The sequence below is a fragment of the Chanodichthys erythropterus genome, chromosome 20, assembly GCF_024489055.1.
Source record: "Chanodichthys erythropterus isolate Z2021 chromosome 20, ASM2448905v1, whole genome shotgun sequence".
NCBI lineage: Eukaryota > Metazoa > Chordata > Actinopteri > Cypriniformes > Xenocyprididae > Chanodichthys > Chanodichthys erythropterus.
This window is the reverse complement of record NC_090240.1, coordinates 31,696,351-31,716,914: the sequence shown is the minus strand read 5'-3', so window position 1 is coordinate 31,716,914 and position 20,564 is coordinate 31,696,351. Positions and strand designations below refer to the sequence as shown.

Sequence of the window (20,564 nt, the reverse complement as noted above, 5' to 3'; positions counted from 1 at the left end):
TTAAAGCAACGTAAGCAACATTAGACCAATCAAATCAGGTTTTTCATGTCACATGACAAAAATGTCCATGTGATTGGACGTTGGGCCTTGGCCTTCTGCGGTTGTTTGGGGAATTTAACCAATAGGGTTGAAGATTACGCAACGACGTCACATTAGACGTCAATTCTTATTAGTCTTCCATGAGGGGGCGCTTGAGGGCTCAGAAAGTCGTTAGTCTTATTGGAGACATTTATATACTGAACACTATAATCTTTTTAATATATGAACTCCACAATTTTCTTTTACATTATAACAGAATATAAATACGCCCTTGAAATAGGAATGAAAATTACTTTTAAAAATCATTTCCAGAACTCATAAACGACTGTGATTGGTCAAACTAACCAGCGCTGTGAAAAGTAACACTTACCACGTGGACTATCTGTCTTTGTTTCGTTAGGTATCGGTCTAGATAATAATTTACAACTGAATAATAACAGTGAAGGGCTTTAATAGCCATTGAATTGAAAATACACAGTGAAGAGTTCAAATAAAATAATTATTATTTACAATTATAAACAACGTATGGGCCACTAAGCCACGCCCACACCCCTACCGTTCTCAGTTGTGGCGTCGTTATGGCTGCGGCGTGAAGTTGTTTAGCCTCTGTGCTAACGTGTTTTTGATGAACATTTCCACACTTATAAAGTCTTCACAGTTGGTTTTCATCCCTGGAAAGTGTGCAAGCTGACTGACATGCACCCATCAAGTGTTCATATCCAGCTAATCTACAATTTGAGTGTGACTGTTAGTCTCTTGTAAACATAAAATATTAATTTCTGATCTTTTCAAAGCTGTCAAGATGCCTGATATCAAAGTCACGCCTTTAGGTAAGACGTTTGCTTAATTTTGTAGGTAACACTTCTAAAAAACCTGTATAAATAAGACAATTTCAAACATATAATACTTAACAAATCCGTTAATATATGCAAATATTGTATATATTAATCAATGAGTAAATAAATCACTTGTTGTTATACTTCACTTGTTATTATACATTAAAATGACATATTGTGCGAGTGAGTATGTATATATATATATATATATATATATATATATATATATGTATGTATATGTGTGTGTGTTTACATACACACACAGTTTATTTTCATATTTTGATAACTATACATTAAAACTTTTTATACATGTCATATTGGTTTTCTAATAGTATGTTTGTAATCATATATTTTGACTTATATAATGTAAATAGTATATCATATCCTCCTGAGACCCAGAAAAAAAGGTTTTTTTGAATTTAGTATTTTTTTCATTTCATTATATTTTTAGAGCATAAGAAACGAATGGGGGAAAAAAACATTTTGGAAAATTATATTTTATTCATATGTTATGCTATGTCCTCTGTAGTGGACACCAGGACTAAGTTGTTTAAAAAAATAAAATGACATTTAATGACATGTATAGGCAAAAACAATGCAATTTTTTTAATCACCAATCAATTTTTAGGCTTCAGGATTTTTTTTTTAACCAAACTTTGAATAAAGATGAATCTCAACTATGTTATTAAAGATAGAACGGAATGAATCGATATATCATTTTACTTTATGCAATGTTGGTAAAATAGTCATACATGGGTATACTATTCTATACACTGTATCTAATTTGCATATTAATGTGTTCTTGGAGCAACATGTAATGAAAAAAAAGTGTAATACTGGGAGTAATAATTGGCAAGATTTTCATAATAATATTTAATAATTAATAGGAATATTGATGCATAATTTCTTTCCCTATCCGCTTGTTGTATCTCCTAAAATGCCTGATAAACATGATTTAAAACCTGGTGTCCTCTACAGTGGACATGTATAAAATCAATGCCCTGTTTCGTAACAGAAAGTCATATTTTGATTAGAAACCCCATAACATTTTCCTGAGATGTTGATTTATAACAAACTATTTGAAAATTAATCTGATTTAAATGATAACTACAAAACATTATCATATTTCCATAAGAGTGCTAATTTTGATTTTCAATGATCAAGGAGTTGTTATTGTCATAGTGAAACCTCTAAAAATGTGGTTTCTGTGCAAAGCCCTGAATGTGCTCTTTACAGGACATCCAGACTTTAAACTGTGACATGTATGATCTATTCCTGGGTCCCAGGAGGATATAGGTAAATAATATTATATAAATCAGTGTAAATCTAAACCAAGCTCTTCTGAATGTGTGTATCTGTTGTCTGGCAGGGGCTGGTCAGGATGTCGGCCGCAGCTGTATTCTGGTCTCCATCGGAGGCAAAAACATTATGCTTGACTGCGGGATGCACATGGGCTTCAACGATGATGTGCGTTACAGCGATTCATGCTACATTCATACATTATGTGTATTTTAAGTATAATTCTGTAGTCTACTACACCCATAACTTTCTGTGTTTGTTTTCAGAGACGTTTCCCAGATTTTAGTTACATTACCCAGAACGGCCGCCTCACTGAGTTCTTGGACTGTGTCATTATAAGGTTTGTTTGTGCTTGATTTGTATTATGTGATTGTTGTGTGAGTTTTCCTGCTCTACATTGAGATTTTTCCTCCTTTATGTTCCTCTCAGTCATTTCCATCTGGATCACTGCGGTGCTCTTCCCTACATGAGCGAGATGGTGGGTTACGACGGGCCCATCTACATGACCCACCCCACCAAAGCCATCTGTCCCATCCTGCTGGAGGACTTCAGAAAGATCACAGTCGACAAAAAGGGAGAGACCAACTTCTTCACTTCACAGATGATCAAAGACTGTATGAAGAAAGTTGTGCCACTCAACCTCCACCAAACAGTTCAGGTAAAGCTTGTTGTCTAAAGTTTTAAAATAATTTTAGAAAAATAATTAATGTAAACTAATTCATTTAATATGTATTTTTCATTGTAAAATGTCCCTATTGAAAATGGTTAAACTATTTTTTTTTTTTTGCTCCATCAAGGTAGATGAAGAGCTTGAGATCAAAGCGTACTATGCAGGTCATGTGCTGGGAGCCGCCATGTTTCAAATCAAAGTTGGCTTGGAGTCTGTCGTCTACACGGTGAGTGTCACATTACCCATTATATACTCTCATTTTCATGATGTTCCAGCTATTGACTTAATTTGCTGATTATATCTAAATCAATTTGGATAGGGTGATTACAACATGACACCAGACAGACATTTGGGGTGAGAAAAAGCTCTTTTTTGTCACATATTTTATGTTACTCCTCAAGTATAAGTCATGTTTAAAGGGATAGTTCACCCAAAAAACGTATCATTTACTCACACTCATGTTGTTCCAAAGAGGCTTTTGTTCATCTTTAGAAAACAAATGAAGATCTTTTTAATGAAATCTGAGCAATTTCTGTCCCTCCATTGACAGTCTACGCAACTGAATCCATATGAATTGAGCATTTTAGTCCAAATTTTCTAAAGAGACTCGATCGCTTTATATGATGAACAGATTGAATTTAGGCTTTTATTCACATATTAACATTGATTAGTGAGGGACAGAAAGCTCTCAGATTTTATTAAAAATATCTTAATTAGTGTTCCGAAAATTAACAAAGGTCTTACGGGTTTGGAACGACATGAGGGTGAGTAAATGATGACAGAATTTTTATTTTTTGGCTGAACTAACTCTTTAAATTCTCTGACTTTATATACCCAGAGCTGCTTGGATTGACAAATGCCGGCCAGATATTTTGATATCAGAATCCACGTATGCCACCACGATCAGAGACTCCAAACGCTGCAGGGAAAGAGATTTCCTGAAGAAAGTTCATGAAACTGTGGAAAGAGGAGGCAAGGTAAGAAAAGACAAGAGCTGAATGATCCATTTTGTAATGTCAGTTCAGTCCTACTATCTCAGACATGTGTGTGTTTAAGTTCTGCTCATTTTGGTGTCTCTGTTTTAGGTCTTGATTCCTGTGTTTGCTCTGGGAAGAGCACAGGAACTCTGTATTTTGTTGGAAACATTCTGGTGAGCTTGTAAAATTGCTGCTGCTCACCTTTTATTACCTTTTTGAACATGTTTAAGTCATGATATATTCTGTAAGGATGCTTTTGGAAACTGTATATTGGCACAAAACAGTGTCTAATTGCTGGTTGTTCACTTTAACAGGGAGAGAATGAACCTGAAAGCACCCATTTATTTCTCCACCGGGCTGACGGAGAAAGCCAATCACTACTACAAACTCTTCATCACCTGGACCAATCAGAAGATCCGCAAGACCTTTGTACAAAGAAACATGTTTGAGTTCAAGCACATCAAAGCCTTTGATCGCACATATGCTGATAACCCTGGACCAATGGTATATATATATATATATAACTTTTGTATAATCAATTATAATTAATCGATTATCTCTCATTAAATGATACATAGAGAAACCTTTTAGAATATTAATTAATATTCTAAAATTTATATCAATTCGATTTTTAAATCTTGTTTCTTTAAATCTAATTGAAATACTGTGCAATTCTATATGGCATATACATGGATTTTATTATTGTTAAATTATTGTTGTTATTGTTATTATGCAGCATATTTTTGTTATTATCTTTTATTTCTTATTGACACATGTAGAAACCTTGTAGAATATTAATTAATATTAATAATAATGTCTTATTTCTTTAAACCTGATCATTGATATACGTTGATAATTTATGTACTGTTCTTGGATTTATTATTGTTATTTTAATTATGACTACTGATTTATGCATTATTATTATTACTACCATCACCACTACTACTACTTTGTGTTATTTTTACTATTATAAAATGATACATGTAGAAACCTTTTAGAATATTTAACGTGAATTTTAAATCTTATTCCTTTTAGTCCCATTTTGCTTTATTTAATAAAACAATTACATTTTAAATGTAATATTGTACCTTTTTTGGTATAACTGTATAATATTTAAAAAGATTTTCCACTAATAGGATGTTACATCTATCACAAAAAACTCTTTTTGAGACTGAAAGATTTAAGATTTGTTTCGACTCTCGATTCCCAAGAATTGCCTCAGTGTCAGAGTTGATTATTTTTGGGAAGACATTAAGTTTGAATGCTGTTGTTACAGCATTCAAGAATAATTGATGGATTGTTGTGAAGTGAATCAAATAAGTACATGATATTATGCAAAAGCAGCCTAAAATGTTGATATCTGTTCCATCAGGTTGTGTTCGCCACCCCTGGAATGTTGCATGCTGGGCAGTCTTTACAGATATTCAAGAAATGGGCCGGGAATGAAAAGAACATGGTAAGAATCCTTATGAAACAGCAGATGTTACTGCAAAACACTTATTTATCACTTCAGCACATTCATTGACCGTTCCAGCTCATATTGTTCATCGAAAGAGAATATATGAGTTTAATGTATTTATTTCTCAGGTGATCATGCCAGGATACTGTGTGCAAGGCACTGTGGGACACAAGATCCTGAATGGACAGAAGAAACTGGAGATAGAGGGAAGAGCAACGGTAATTACTGCTGCAATCACAGATTTTAATTGACCTTCACTAGATGGCATCAGAGAACACTGAACTATAGTCTGTAGTTTATATTGTCCACCGTTTCCCATAATTTTCATTTTTACCTTTTTTGACAAAACCAGAAGTTTACTCTTATGTCAGACTTCTATATGTCACATCTGAATCTCTGTATTTGAGTCTCATGTAGGGTTCTCCTAGACGGTTACTTGTCAAAACAATGCCCAAGTCACTTGAGTACTCGTGGATTATGTTAACATTTAAAAAAACATAAAAAAATTGTTTGTGTCAACAAGTGTTTATTAATTGACAGCCCAGTGTTTGCAAGAATTACGTCTCTTACATGTAAAAACATGAAAATAACGGGTTTCATTTTGTATTTAACATGTAAATTGACACGCAATATTAAAACCTTAACATCCATGTCTTTGACATTGAGCAATATATGCTATATATTAATAAAATACATTTTAACAGTTAGCCTAGTCTATTATACAACATGAGCCTCCTCATATAACATTTTAGAGGTCTTCAAAAAAAAAAAAAACAATAATGGATCTGTGCTCATATCGCTTAGATCTTCACTCAACTGGTTCAAAATAGTTTATAACAGAATAAGACATACTTTGGTTGCAGCCATGGCTCGGTTTGGGTAAAAAATAACAAGTGCGTCAACATTGCACGCTTGAGTACTCAATGGCTTCCAACAGTGATGAATAGTGGTTGAAATATTCGACTACCCAACTAGTCTATGCAAGCCCTCATCTCATATACTGTGTGGTGTGTGTTTAGTTGGACGTGAAGCTGCAGGTGGAGTACATGTCCTTCAGCGCTCACGCCGACGCCAAAGGCATCATGCAGTTGATCCGCATGGCAGAACCCAGGAACATGCTGCTGGTGCATGGAGAGGCCAAGAAAATGGAGTTCCTCAAAGACAAGATAGAACAGGAGTTCAGTAAGTCTACAATAACTCTGTTCTGTGTTTATTCAAGGGAACTTCAAGGATGAAAAATGGTACAAAATATCTCAAATGATCACTTTTATAGGGTATTTTTCAAGGTTCTCTTTGTGCTGATGTAAATAGCTTTTGTTTTACCCATTGCAGGTATCAGTTGCTATATGCCGGCCAACGGAGAGACGACGACCATAGTGACGAACCCCAGCGTCCCCGTGGACATCTCGCTCAACCTGCTGAAGAGAGAGATGGCTCTCGGAGGTGATCATTGACACGTATACCACTGACTGCTTTATTTGACCTGTTTACAGATACACCATCATGACTTTTCTGTCCTGTGGTTATGAGGTCTTGTAGTTCTGCTCTACACGTGTATATATATATATATATACTACCGTTCAAAAGTTTGGGGTCAGTAAAATTTTTTTATGTTTTAAAAGAAGTATCTTTTGCTCACCAAGCCTGCATTTATTTGATTAAAAATACAAACAAAAACAGTAATATTGTGAAATATTATTCCAATTTAAAACAGCTGTTTTCTATGTCAATATACAGTAAAGTGAAATTTATTCATGTGATCAAAGCTGAATTTTCAGCATCATTACTCCAGTCTTCAGTGTCACATGATCCTTCAGAAATCATTCTAATATGATGATTTGATGCTCAAGAAACATTTGTTGTTATTATTATCAATGTTGAAAACAGTTATTTACATTTTTATTTCCTGATGCTATGATGAATAGAAAGTTCAAAAGAACAGCATTTATTTAAAATTGAATATTTTCTAACATTATAATTGTCTTTACTGTAACTTTTGATCAGTTTAACTCATCCTTGAATAAAAGTATTGATTAATTTCATTTCTATCCCCCAAAAATAAAATTAAAATTCTTACTGACCCCAAACTTTTGAACGGTAGTGTTTAATGTTACAAAAGATTTAGATTTCAGACAAATGCTGTTCTTTTGAACTTTTTATTCATCATTGCATATATATTCACTGTATATGCAATGATATGTATTCACTATATATAATATAAAGTAATGAAACTTTCTCACAGGTCCATTGCCTGATGCTAAAAGACCTCGCACCATGCACGGGACGTTAATAATGAAGGACAATGTAAGTCACCATGGCTCTTTTGGTTGGTTTTCATAATTTATTTGACTGATATGACACTTTGGATGTCAATAATTCCTTCTTCTCTGAATATATGTGTCTGTGTCTGTGTGTGTGTAGAGTCTGCGGCTGGTTTCTCCAGAGCAGGCTCTCAAAGAGTTGGGCCTCAGTGAACATCAGCTGCGCTTCACCTGCCGCGTGCAGCTGCACGACCCCCACAGTGACACCGACACACTCGGCCGCATCTACACACACCTCAAGAGGTCAGTGGACTACATCACACATACATACATTTGCTAATCATGACCCCTCATAAAAAATAAACCTACATAGTAATATAAAAAATATTAATAAAACTATAAGAATATATACATAAAACTAAAGTAACATTGGTAAGTAAATTATGTAATGAGGAATTGTCAAACCTTCAGATCAATTCAATCTTGAAGGTCAGGTTTTTCCAAATACGCAGTCGGTGTGGGATGTGTTGTGCTCAGATTTAGTACTTAGAGGTTAGGTGTGAGTTTTGACTTTAGAGTACATTGTTGAGTCATTTGTGATGTGATTTAAAAAGAAAAAAGAGATGCATGTAAACGGAGCTCAAAACTGCAGCTAAATTGCTCTCAAATGCATAAAAAAAAAACTATACAGAAATGGTTTTAATCATTTTGCATCCATTTCCTTAGATTTCATGTTGACAGAGTAAAATGAACAAGGGACACAGCATGAGTTGAGATGTCTGATTCATGAACAAATGACTCTTCCAAACTGGTTCTTTTTAATGAATCAGTCAAAAAGATTCACAAAACAACCTCAAACTTCAAAAGTTTGAATCGGACTTGCCCAGTCAGTGAATCGTTCAATGCCTTTGCTGAGTTCACATCTCGACTCCCTCACTGAAAGGGTTAGTTCACCCAAAAATAAAAATTCAGTCATTAATTACTCACCCTCATCTCGTTCCACACCCGTAAGACCTTTGTTCATCTTCATACCACAAATTAAGATATTTTTTGATAAAATCAGTGAGGCCTGCATTGCCAGCAAGATAATTAACACTTTCAGATGCCCAGAAAGCTACTAAAGACACATTTAAAACAGTTCATGTGACTACAGTGGTTCAACCTTAATGCTATGAAGTGACGAGAATACTTTTTGTGCGGCAAAAAAACAAAATAATGACTTTATTCAACAATATCTAGTGATGGGCGATTTCAAAACACTGCTTCATGAAGCTTTACGAATATTTTGTTTCGAATCAGTGGTTCGGAGCGCGTATCAAACTGCCACATCAGTATATGTAAAATAGTATGTGCCACTATTTGCACCAAGTATAAATATTATCTAATAACTCACACTTTACACTCAGTGCAAAGAAATTACTGCTATTTTTACTTAAAGAAAATACTTTGTTTCTATTTACACTGAGTTCAAATAGAATTTAATGCTATTTTCACTTAGTGTAAAGAAAAAACATTTTGTTGCTATTTACACTTGTGCAGATATAGGTGAGTCATTTCAGCCAAACACTTTCCCTCAGTGAACAACGCTGTTACCTCTCAAGCCACAGTGCAAAATGTCAGGCCATGTGGCCAAATACTGTATGCGGGTCATGCTTTCCTAAAGGTTTCATTAGACGTCAAGTCTGTCTTTTTCATTCTCTTTCAGTGTATTAAAAAGTTACAGTATCCAGCACGTCCCAGACGGCACCGTCATCGTGGAATCCATCGTTATTAAAGTGACGTCCTCGTCCGAGGAGCCCAACCTCAAAGTCATTCTGCTTTCTTGGAGCTATCAGGTGAACAAACATCTATTGAACTAAATCTCCACTGATGCCCTTCGTAATTTAATACAGGTTAAATTGTGTTCAGCTTTAACCACTGTTTTTTAAAGGCGAGGGTTTGTATTTTTGGAAAACTTCACTTGTTTTCTTTGCACGTGGTCAGACAGTTGGTCTAGTGGAATTTACAGCATCTCTCAGCCCACAAGGGAAAATGTTTGCCCTTATGTTTCCAAACAAACATGGGCTGGGTATCGCCAGCTAGTTTATGACACAAACATCAGAATAAATGTCACCATCCATTATGCTGCAGTGCATCACAATTGGATTGCGATTTGAAACGGCTACAGATGCTTGAGAGAAAGTGAATTTGTGGTGTTCTCACATGGTTAACTTCACCTTACCCGATTTTGTGTCTTATAGAAACACCTATTTAGACATATTTTTTCATTAATTACATTTTATTCTGCATTAAATTGATCAAAAGTGACATTAAAGACATTTACAATGTTTAAACATATTTGTTTCAATGCTGCTTTAAAAAAAAAAAAAAAAAAAAATCTATTCAAAGAATCCTGGGAAAACTGTACCATGGTTTCCAGAAAAATATTAAGCAGCACAACTGTTTTTTAACATTGATGATAAAAATAATAATAGTTTCATGAGCAGCAAATCAGCATATTAGAATGATTTCTGAAGGATCATGTGACACTGAAGACTGGAGTAATGATGCTGAAAATTCAGCTTTGTCATCACTGGAATTATATTGTCTACTATATTAAAATAAACAAATGGTTATAAATATTTTCACAATATTTTACTGTATTTTTGATCAAATAAATACAGCCTTGGTGAACATTATAAGAGATTTTTCTTAAAAAAAAATCCAAACCTTTGAACACATAATACTGTGTAATATATTGTGTAAGATATTGAATAACTTGACTCTTATTCTAATTTATACGGAAGAGGATTAGGGCCAAGCAATAATAAAAAAATAAAACTATCTCGAGATTAAAGTTGTTAAATTTTAAGAAAAAAATTGTTAAATTTCGAGAAAAAAGTTGAAATAAAATGTTGAGAATACAGTCATTAAATTACAAGAAAAAGTCGTTAAATTTCAAGAAAAAAGTCGAGATAAAATGTTGAGAATACAGTCATTAAATTACAAGAAAAAAGTTGTTAAATTTCAAGAAAAAAGTCGAGATAAAATGTTGAATAAAGTCATTAAATTACGAGAAAAAAAGTCATTAAATTATGAGAAAAATTGTTAAATTATAAGAACAAATTCGTAATTTAACGAATTTGTTCTCGTAATTTAACGACTTTTTTCTCATAATTTAATGAGTTTATTCTCAACATTTTATCGACTTTTTTCTTGAAATTTAACGAGTTTATTCTCGAAATTTAACAACTTTAATCTCGAGATGGTTTTATTTTTTTATTATTGCTTGGCCCTAATCCTCTTCTGTAAATTTACATACTGTTATTCATACAAAAATTGTTTTTTGTTTTAGAGAATTCTTTCGGTTTTACATGTTAGGTTTTGAATTATGCCCTTTTTAACCTGTTTGTCACAGTGTTTTAATCTCTGTCTTCCTCAGGATGAAGAATTGGGCAGTTTCTTGTCTACATTGTTGAAGAAAGGTCTGCCTTCCTGACTGCTGATTCTGATTTGAAGTTTGTCTTTGGTTAAAAAAAAATAAAGATTTTTTTAAAGTAAAATTCAGAAGGCTTTCAGTTGTGAAAAATATTTATTTCTTAGTTTTAGATGAAGTTCAACATTAAAAAATAATTTGAAACAAAATACAGTATTTTCATTCGTGGGCTTTTCCAGTGGTGATACTGATATCTACATCATCTGATAGAAATCCAGTAGTTCAATGACATGAAATAAGACACACATATTTACACAAAATATTATAAAACACCAAAATCGCATAAACCACTGACAAGATGGTTAGTACCGACTCAATTGGGGATCAGCCTAGCTGGCAAGATCATTTCAAGATGACCAAATATTGGCCAATTAATCAGTCTATCGATAATTTTGCTGTTATGTAATAAAAAATATAGTCATTCTTGTTTGTTTTTGCACTGTATCAGTACAAAACCTGACTCGGGTACATCACATCACATTGGAGTCATCTTGTCTTGCCTCTGTTGTTCAATCTTACATGGTGGACGGCACTTAAAACAAATAGTTCAGTCAGAATGAAGCCTCCAGAAGCTCAAAAACCCTTGGAAATGGCATAAACGCCCTTTTTCTTCTTCAACGTCAGTCTTTTGAGCCTCCATTTGTAGTGGCCGGTGGCAAAATAGTACAATATCGGGTCCAGGAGGCTGTTTAGACTGACTAGAGCCATGGTCACCCTACGGAGGATGTAAATCCAGTCTTCTTTGATCTCTCTCAAGCGTGACAGGAGGTACGCTAGATGCATGACATGATATGGCAGGAAACACAGAACTGTGATGGCCAGGATGGCGTAGATGATCCGCCGCGCCCCGCGGGCGGTGGAGTTGTTGATCCGGGCGATGCGGCGAGCCACGATGGGGTAACACACCAGGATAACCACAGAAGGCAGAAGGGATCCCAAAATGAGACTGCATAGGCTGTAGGGAGCCATGTCCTTCCACTCATCTTTATTGAAGCCCTCAAAGCACATGTTCCCTTTAGATGATAATGGGCACTCGTGCATGAAGGTCAGCATGGCCGCCCCGGAGACCAACCACACGGTGGTGCTCACCAGTGCGGCGAGACACGTGTTGCGGAGCCGCAGGTAGGTGTGAGGGTGGACGGTGGCGATGTAGCGGTCCACGCAGATGCAGGTCATGAAGGTGATGCTGATGTAGATGTTGGCGAAGAAGACCGTGCCGGTGATGCGACACATGGCTTCGCCAAATATCCAGTTGCTGTCGTTCAGATGGTAGTGGATACGAAACGGCAAGGCGAACAAGAAAAGCGTGTCGGCCACCGCCAGGTTGATGATGTATATGTTTGAAGGAGATTTCTGTTTGATTTTAAAGATGAAGTAGTACAAAGCTCCGAGATTTCCTATCAGTCCAAAAAACAGGACCAGGCTGTACACGGGGGTGAAAAGGTAGCGCTGGAAAGGCAAAAACTTTTCATCGTTGTCGACTGAGGTGGTGTTTTCCATGATGTTTTATGTTCCTTGGGTTAATAAGGTTGGATTTTAGAGATTTGCTCACATCAACTCTCAATATGACTTATTAGAATTGAAAAGGTTTTGGTTTCTAGTCTGATTTTCGGTTCCTCATCAGGATAGAGGTACGAGTCTGCAAGTTTTTTGCTGTGAAAAAAAAAAAATTATTAGGAACATTTCACAATTCGATTATAATTCGATTCACAAGCTTGCGATTCAATATCGATTATTTTGGATATATATTAGGTACTGTACATGTCAAATTTTCTTAAGGAAATGTAGAAAAATAAGGTTGATTGCTACAAAAAAATAAGTTTGAATTGTTACTTGTATTCTTGAAGGGGGAAAAAGCGTAAATCGCAGCCACAATGAGATCCAACACACATATTGCTTACGTTTTGTGGTTATACTTTTGATTTCTAGTAAGTGACTCACTTTTTAACATTTTGAAGTAATCACCATTATGCTACAAGTGCTGCTGATTGAGATTCAACATCAATTATTTTGGATATATATATCAGGCCAATTTTCTTAAGGAAAAATATCTACACATGGAGTCAGTTGGTACTATACAGCCTATAATACTGAAGGTTAAAATTAACTGATTTGTATACAAACACAAGTTTTTATAATAACACTAACTTTGCATTTACATAATTATATTTCTACTTCAATTTGTTTTTTTGAAATATAAACATTTAAATGGTTGCTGTCATAACTCAAACATGCATTAAATAGGCTATTAAAGAACATTAAGAATTATAATGAATAGGTAACATGGTGCATTGCTTCTCTCTAGATTTCATTAATGACACTAATGAGTTATGGTCACTGAATATGTTTTTTTCTGAGGTAACTAAAATATGGCGTTATGTGACATTGCTTGTAAGCTGTTATTGACGTCTTTCCGTCACATGATACGGATTTCAGTAAGTTGTACTGTATCTTTTAATATAGCTTCAGGTGTTATTTTGCACTGTAACTTGTAACTTGTTTTAAAGAGAAGATGATCAGTTGACATGCGCTTTGAGCTGCTGCTTCTCTTGAACTAAGGCGCTACAGATAACAGCCAAAACGCTGCTGTTGTCGTTTTATTTTCGTAATAAAATGGACAGAATGTGAAATCTGAGACATATCAAAAATAAAGCACAAAGCTTATTTATTGGATGAAAGATGCACTACAATGTTCCGTTCATACATTAACTGAAAACAGAATAGACTAATCGACTCTTTGGATTTCAGAATCGATATTAGTTCGTAAAAAAGAGAATCGATTAAAAGAGACAAAACATTTGACTCTTCTTTTGAAGCTCTTAGAACTTCATCAGTTTACTTCATGTCTGTTTTAATGCTGCTGTATATTCCTAGTTCAATACAGATTCAATCAAAAGCATTACATAAGGCTGATTACTGCAAAAAAAAAAAAAAGTTTGAATTGTTGCTTGTATTCTTGAAGGGGAAAAAAGCGTAAATCGCAGCCACAATGAGATCCAACACACATATTGCTTACGTTTTGTGGTTATACTTTTGATTTCTAGAAAGTGTCTCACTTTTTAACATTTTGAGGTAATCAACATTATGCTACAAGTGTTGTTGATTGAGCTTAAAGAGATAGTTCACCCAAAAATGAAATTTCTGTCACCATTTACTCACTGTAAAGTTGTTCCAGACCTTTACGAGTTTCTTTCTTCTGCTGAACACAAAAGAAGAGTTGGTCGTAACCAACAGTTGATATTATAGTATTTTATTTTTCCATACTATTAAAGTCAATAGAGCCTATCAACTGTTTGGTAACCAACATTTCTTCTTTTGTGTTCAGCAGAAGAAAGAAACTCATTCAGGTTTGGAACAACATGAGGGTGAATAAATGATGACAGAACTTTCATCATTGGGTGATCTATCCCTTTAACTTTCACTGAACACGGAATATTCCTTTAAAATAAAATCTGTTCTTAAATCCATATTAATTTCTCAAATCAAATTTTCACTGTTATGCTAATTTATATTTTTTTTTATTATTATTAAATTAGACAGAAATGCAAATAAACATATACCAAGCACTCAAAAAAAATTATATTTTGACATGTACTTACAAGACTTAAAGCAGTGTCCTTGAATTCTTGAAGAAGACCTTGAATTATAGAGAAAAGAGTATTGTTTTCATATCAAGTGATGAGAAAGCTATGTTCCTCTGTCGGTAGTGGAAACATGTTCTGAAAACTGTGGTTTGATGCAGTGGTATGAAAAGACTGAACAGGAAATCCAAAAAGTGCAGCCTCCCCCGGTGTTTTGAGGGCGACGTGGGGGACCTGCAGACATTTTACCATGCGGAAATTATGCATTTATTGTTCCACTCAATGTACTGTAGCTGAGTGTCTAGATATTTTTGAGGTTGCTGTGTTGAAATAAATGAGTCATCTCTGAAATTGAAAGGTGGTCTAACAGAGTTAATGTACACAGAGAGGAGCATGAATACATGAAAATGTATTTAAAAATACCCCAATTGAAATGTATCAAAATCAAATGAATCAAAAATGCCAAACCAACTATGTTTACGTGAATATTCAGATTTTGACATATTTGTGTGTGTATTTGACAGTTTAGCCGCACACAGAAAGCTGCTTGTCAGTGTGTGAATAGTGAATATGAGTTCTCTGGCAGGCATATTGCACTTTTAATAACTCTTTTTAACATCAAGTAGTCCCGCTCTTTATTACTCGTCCATGTTTCATTATCATTCTAATGTGTCAATAAGTCCTGCCTACTAAAAGCGGCATGGATATATTTGCATACAATAAAAAGTTTAATTGATTCACACTTTTATCAAGATATATTTTGCAATATCAAACAGTAATGCTTAAAAACATTGACTAGCCAATTGATAAAAACCAACAACCGATTAACTATCAAGGCTGATTGGTTACCTTTGCAGAGCTCTTTGTTTTATTCCTTTATGTTAACTGAAGGCAAATCTGTAGTCAACAAGTAGCCAAGAATCGACCATGACATCCTCACCTTATCTTATTCCATAATGCAAAAAAACTCACTCACCCATGCAGTTGCATCTCAAGTGCATGAAAGTTTAGGTTGGGGGCCTGAATTAGTTGATACAGGAAATCAGCAGCCTAATAAAGAGGTTGAGTAGCACAAAATATTTTATGTATTTTGAAAATACCAAAATACTTAAAATAACTTAAATGTATTTAAATCTAAATTACATTTGATTTTTTAAAAGGCTTTAAAATACAGAATAGTAGTCCTATTTTACATATTTTATATATCATATGTACTTTAAATACCTGAAATATTGCCCATCTTTGAATGTACAGTCTTTATGACCGTAGTTACTCAGCTATAATTGGTTGTATTGATAGGCTACTGCTTTTGTGTTTTTGTTCTGCTTTTGTACAGTTTTTCTGATGTAAATCAGTCATTTTCAGTCCTATTTGGCATTTGGACACAAGATGGCGCATAAACCCTTTTATATTTGATGTTTATATTTTTATAGGCCTATATTTTTATAATAATATTTTTTTGTTTTGTATTTTATTTCCAAGGCAAGCATTACTATTACTATTGAATTTGAACAAACCTATTACCCTAAATAATCCTTAAACCACTCAGAATACTTTAGCATCTGGCACAGTAGCATAATTGCATACAAATTACTTAAAATTCTTAGTTCAAACTGCATCTATAAACCCACTCAGAATAAATGTGTCTTTCAGTGTTCAGTGATAACCCTGTAAAGCCTGCCATATGAAATAATAGTCAGAAAAATCTTTATTTTTTTCATATGGAATAGTTAATTTAGTTTAGACAAAAAAAACAAAAGAAAGAAAAGGAAAAAGTGTTGATTGTGAGGGGCAAAACATATAATGCAATGTTATACAATGATTTGAAAGAGATAAACGTTACTCAAAAACTGATGTATCATATTTGATCATTTTTAACATGATTTTTATTAAAAAAAAAAAAAATGAATAAATGAAGTAATAATCAAGTAAACTTAAGTTGCTTCAGTCCAGTAAATGATCATCTTATATATATATATATATATATATATATATATATATATATATATATATATATATATATATATATATATATAAAACAATATAAAGGTTATTCTTTTCTTACAGTACATTTACTTTTTTTTTTTAATTTGTAAAGATTTAACAGCAAAATGTACGGAAAAGGATTAGGGCCAAGCAATAATAAAAAAAATAAAACCATCTCGAAATTAAAGTTGTTAAATTTCGAGAAAAAAGTCAAGATAAAATGTTAAGAATAAAGTCATTAAATTATTAGAAAAAAAGTCGTTAAATTAGGAGAACAAATTCTTTAAATTATGAGAAAAATGTCGTTAAATTTCGAGAAAAAAGTTGAGATAAAATGTTGAGAATAAACTCATTAAATTATGAGAATAAAGTCATTAAATTATGAGAACAAATTGGTAATTTAATGAATTTGTTCTCGTAATTTAACGACTTTTTTCTCGTAATTTAATTGACTTTATTCTCAACATTTTATCTCGACTTTTTTCTCAAAATTTAATGAGTTTTTTTCTCGTAATTTAATGACTTTATTCTCAACATTTTATCTTGACTTTTTTCTCAAAATTTAACGAGTTTTTTTTCTTGTAATTTAACAAAGTTTATTCTCAAAATTTTATCTCGACTTTTTTCTCGAAATTAAATGAGTTTTTTGCCATAATATTTTATTTTTTTTATTATTGCTTGGCCCTAATCCTCTTCCGTAAAAAAAAAAAAAGGGGTGCACATAACTTTTTTTGGTCTGGTTCTCAAGGTACTCACACTTTATGCGACACACTTAAAGCTGTCCTCATCACTTTCCTCCTGACTGCTCTCCTCACTATCTTCTTTTCTCTCGAACATGGTAGTTGATGGTGACTTTTTTTTTTACTAACATTAATGACAGACAACAGCAAAAAATATTAGGCTGCTGTCACTTTAAGAAGGAAAGCACGGACCAAATCACTTACATCCGGTTTCTTTGTCAATTGTTCACTCAGAGAATACTTGCCGAGACAGGTATTTTTACATAATTTTGTGTCATTGTGTGTATGTGTCTGATAAAGCGCAAGTAAACGCAAACGACTAATTAATTCGGTGTTAAAAGAGCGCTCTCTCTCTCTCTCTCTCTCTCTCTCTCTCTCTCTGCGTCACGCGTTTTGGGGGTGTGAGGCTGTGCGCACAGTTAACAGCTCGCGAGTCCAGATTTTCGCTTTTAAAATGGTTTGAATGTGTTAATTGGCAAGACAAAACACATCCAAATGATAAACTTTCACTCTATGATGGTTAAATTTAGCAGTTAATCTGCGAATCACATGCGTGCCGAATCGTTGGACCTTATCCGTACGGATCACGGATTAAAGCGTCAGTTCACCCAAAATAATGTAATTAATTAGGCTACTTACGTTACCCTCATGCCGTCCACACCCGTAAGACCTTCGTTCATCTTCAGAACATAAATTAACTTATCTAGTTATCTAGTGATGGCTGATTTCAAAACACTGCTTCATGAAGCTTCGAAGCGTCTTTTGTGTCGAATCATGATTCGGATCGCGTGTCAAACCGCCAAACTGCTGAAATCGTACGTGACTTTGGCTCTCCGAAACGCACAAAAGATTAATAATGCTCCGAAGCTTCATGAAGCAGTGTTTTGAAATCGGCCATCACTATAAGTCGTTTTTTTTTTTCTTCTGGCGCACCAAAAATATCCTTGTCGCTTTATAATATTAATATTGAACCACTGTACTCACATGAACTGATTTAAATACGTTTTTAGTACATTAATGGATCTTGAGAGAGGAAATGTCATTGCTGGCTATGCAGGCCTCACTGAGCCATCGGATTTCAACAAAAATATCTTAATTTGCTTTCCGACGATTAATGAAGGTCTTACGGGTGAGTAATGACATTATTTTCATCTGTTGCACACCCAATAATTAAAGAACACACTTCATCATGATTGCTATCTTACCACAGATGGAGAAAAATCCTACTCCAGTAAGTAAACGTGTCCGTAAACCCGTCCTAAAAATGTTGGTACTCAAAAGCGCTTCCCTCCATGTTTTCTGGTGCGCATCGATTATTTTTTTTTACCGCGCATGCGTATCTGCGTACCACTTATGTGCACCCATATCAATTAGACGACAGAAGACATGTAGTAGATTGTGTGTAACAGGTTTTTCAGCAAAGTTTTGATCATGTTAATCATTTAGAGGCCCTCAGTACTTTATAGGGATAACATAAAAAGAATTAATTTAGTAGCTATGCACAAACTCGTGAGGACAATACATCTTATTTAGGATTCTGTAAATATCATCTAACTGAATGAAACTGAATTTGCTGAGTTTGCTGCACTGAAGTTTGAATCAGAGAGGAAAAGAATGAGATTTGTGTTTTGGTTGAAGGGCGGCGTTGTGTCCGATGGCCTTTATGTAGTGATAGATGCATTCACTGACTACAAGCCCATCACATTCCACACTTCCTGTGAGGATACGCTTGGCATTCACTTTGGAAAATGATTCTGAAATGCAGCTTTTGCCAGTGTGGAATACATAAACTGATTCTGAAAGCACAGAATTTTTCAGCATTTGATTATTTGATATTATATAAAAAGTATGGGAATCAATGTGTTGACCAATAAAATAACATGATTTGGGATGATCTGCAAAGAATAGGCTTTCTTCCCTTTGTCCCTTTCACCTTGTCCTTTGGACAAATCCACTGTCATCCTTTTGCAACTGAAGCATCTCAAGGACAAATGAAAAGTGCGAGGCATGGCATAATTGTTGAATCACAGGAAACTCAGTTGAAACTGAAAGTGAGCAGTCATCTGCCCCACATGTGATCTCTCATCTAACTGCTTGATGAATGTGAGTAGATTGTTCAATGGAGAGTTCATCGAATCTAAGATCGGGAATCTGACCTATTAAATAGGAGCAGATGGTGTTTCTCACCACCTGCTCCAGAGAAGCTTAGAGTTCTCCAGAAACCATGTGAGGTCAGATGCTGTTTGTTTGGAATGTAGAGAGTCAACATGCTTGTAAAGGTCCATTCAGACACTAGTAGCTACAACAAACTGCTTTAGAGTAAAGTAGTGTATTTGAGCTTGTTTTATTGAGTTTATAGAAATAGCGTCAATCATAAACTGATACACATGACATGGAAGCTTGTTTCTGCCTCGCAATTCTGAATTGTGAAATACAACTTACGATTCAGACATTTTTCTTGCAAGTTTATAATCTCAAGTTTTTAACTCTCAATTCTGACTTTTTTCTCAGAATTTTGATATAAACTCAGATTTCAGACATTTCCCCCCCGCAAGTTTATATCTCACAATTAAAAAAACAAACAAACAAAAAAAAGATTAGAATTGTGAGATATACTGACAATTCTGACTTTTTTTTTCTCAGAATTGTGAGATTTAATCGCGCAATTCTGGCTTTTTTTTTCTCAGAATTGTGAGATTTAATCGCGCAATTCTGGCTTTTTTTCTTTCAAGTTTATATCTCACAATTCTGAAATTAGAATTTTATTAGAACTGCGAGATATAAACTCACAATTCTGATTTTTTTTCTTTCTATTGTGAGTTTTTAACTGGCAATTCTGACTTTTTTCTCAGAATTGTGAGATTTAAACTTGCAATTCTGATTTTTTTCCCCCACAAGTTTATATCTCACAATTCTATAATTAGAATTTTATTAAAACTGCGAGATATAAACTCACAATTCTGACTTTTTTTCTTGCAATCGTGAGTTTTTAACTGGCAATTCTGTCATTTTTCTCAGAATTTTGATATAAACTCGGATTTCAGACTTTCTAAAAAAAATATTAGAATTGTTAGATACCGACGATTCTGACTTTTTTCTCACAATTGCAAGTTTTTTAAATTGTCAATTCTGACTTTTTTCTCAGAATTGTGAGATATAAACAAGTTTATCTCACAATTCTGAAATTAGAATTTTATTAGAATTCCGAGACAAAAACTAACAATTCTGACTTTTAACTTTG

General features: G+C 34.0%; 2 protein-coding genes across 2 annotated transcripts; one reads left to right on the top strand and one right to left on the bottom strand.

The window, feature by feature from the left end:
* Window positions 1–616: 616 nt before the first annotated feature.
* ints11 (integrator complex subunit 11) lies at window positions 617–11,155 on the top strand. Its single transcript, XM_067370940.1, has 17 exons — window positions 617–869; window positions 2,245–2,342; window positions 2,441–2,514; window positions 2,604–2,832; window positions 2,972–3,070; window positions 3,164–3,198; window positions 3,683–3,821; window positions 3,930–3,994; window positions 4,136–4,325; window positions 5,194–5,277; window positions 5,409–5,498; window positions 6,300–6,462; window positions 6,613–6,723; window positions 7,523–7,584; window positions 7,702–7,844; window positions 9,247–9,376; window positions 10,963–11,155. Exons 1-17 carry the CDS (start codon window positions 842–844, stop codon window positions 11,017–11,019), a joined length of 1,797 nt encoding a protein of 598 aa, XP_067227041.1. The 5' UTR covers window positions 617–841; the 3' UTR covers window positions 11,020–11,155.
* A 410-nt stretch (window positions 11,156–11,565) lies between these two features.
* On the bottom strand, window positions 11,566–14,755 carry LOC137009053 (lysophosphatidic acid receptor 4). The gene is made up of 2 exons (XM_067370941.1): window positions 14,616–14,755; window positions 11,566–12,669 (listed from the first exon to the last, which is right to left on the bottom strand). Exon 2 carries the CDS (start codon window positions 12,514–12,516, stop codon window positions 11,590–11,592), a length of 927 nt encoding a protein of 308 aa, XP_067227042.1. The 5' UTR covers window positions 12,517–12,669; window positions 14,616–14,755; the 3' UTR covers window positions 11,566–11,589.
* Between the last annotated feature and the right edge of the window lie 5,809 nt (window positions 14,756–20,564).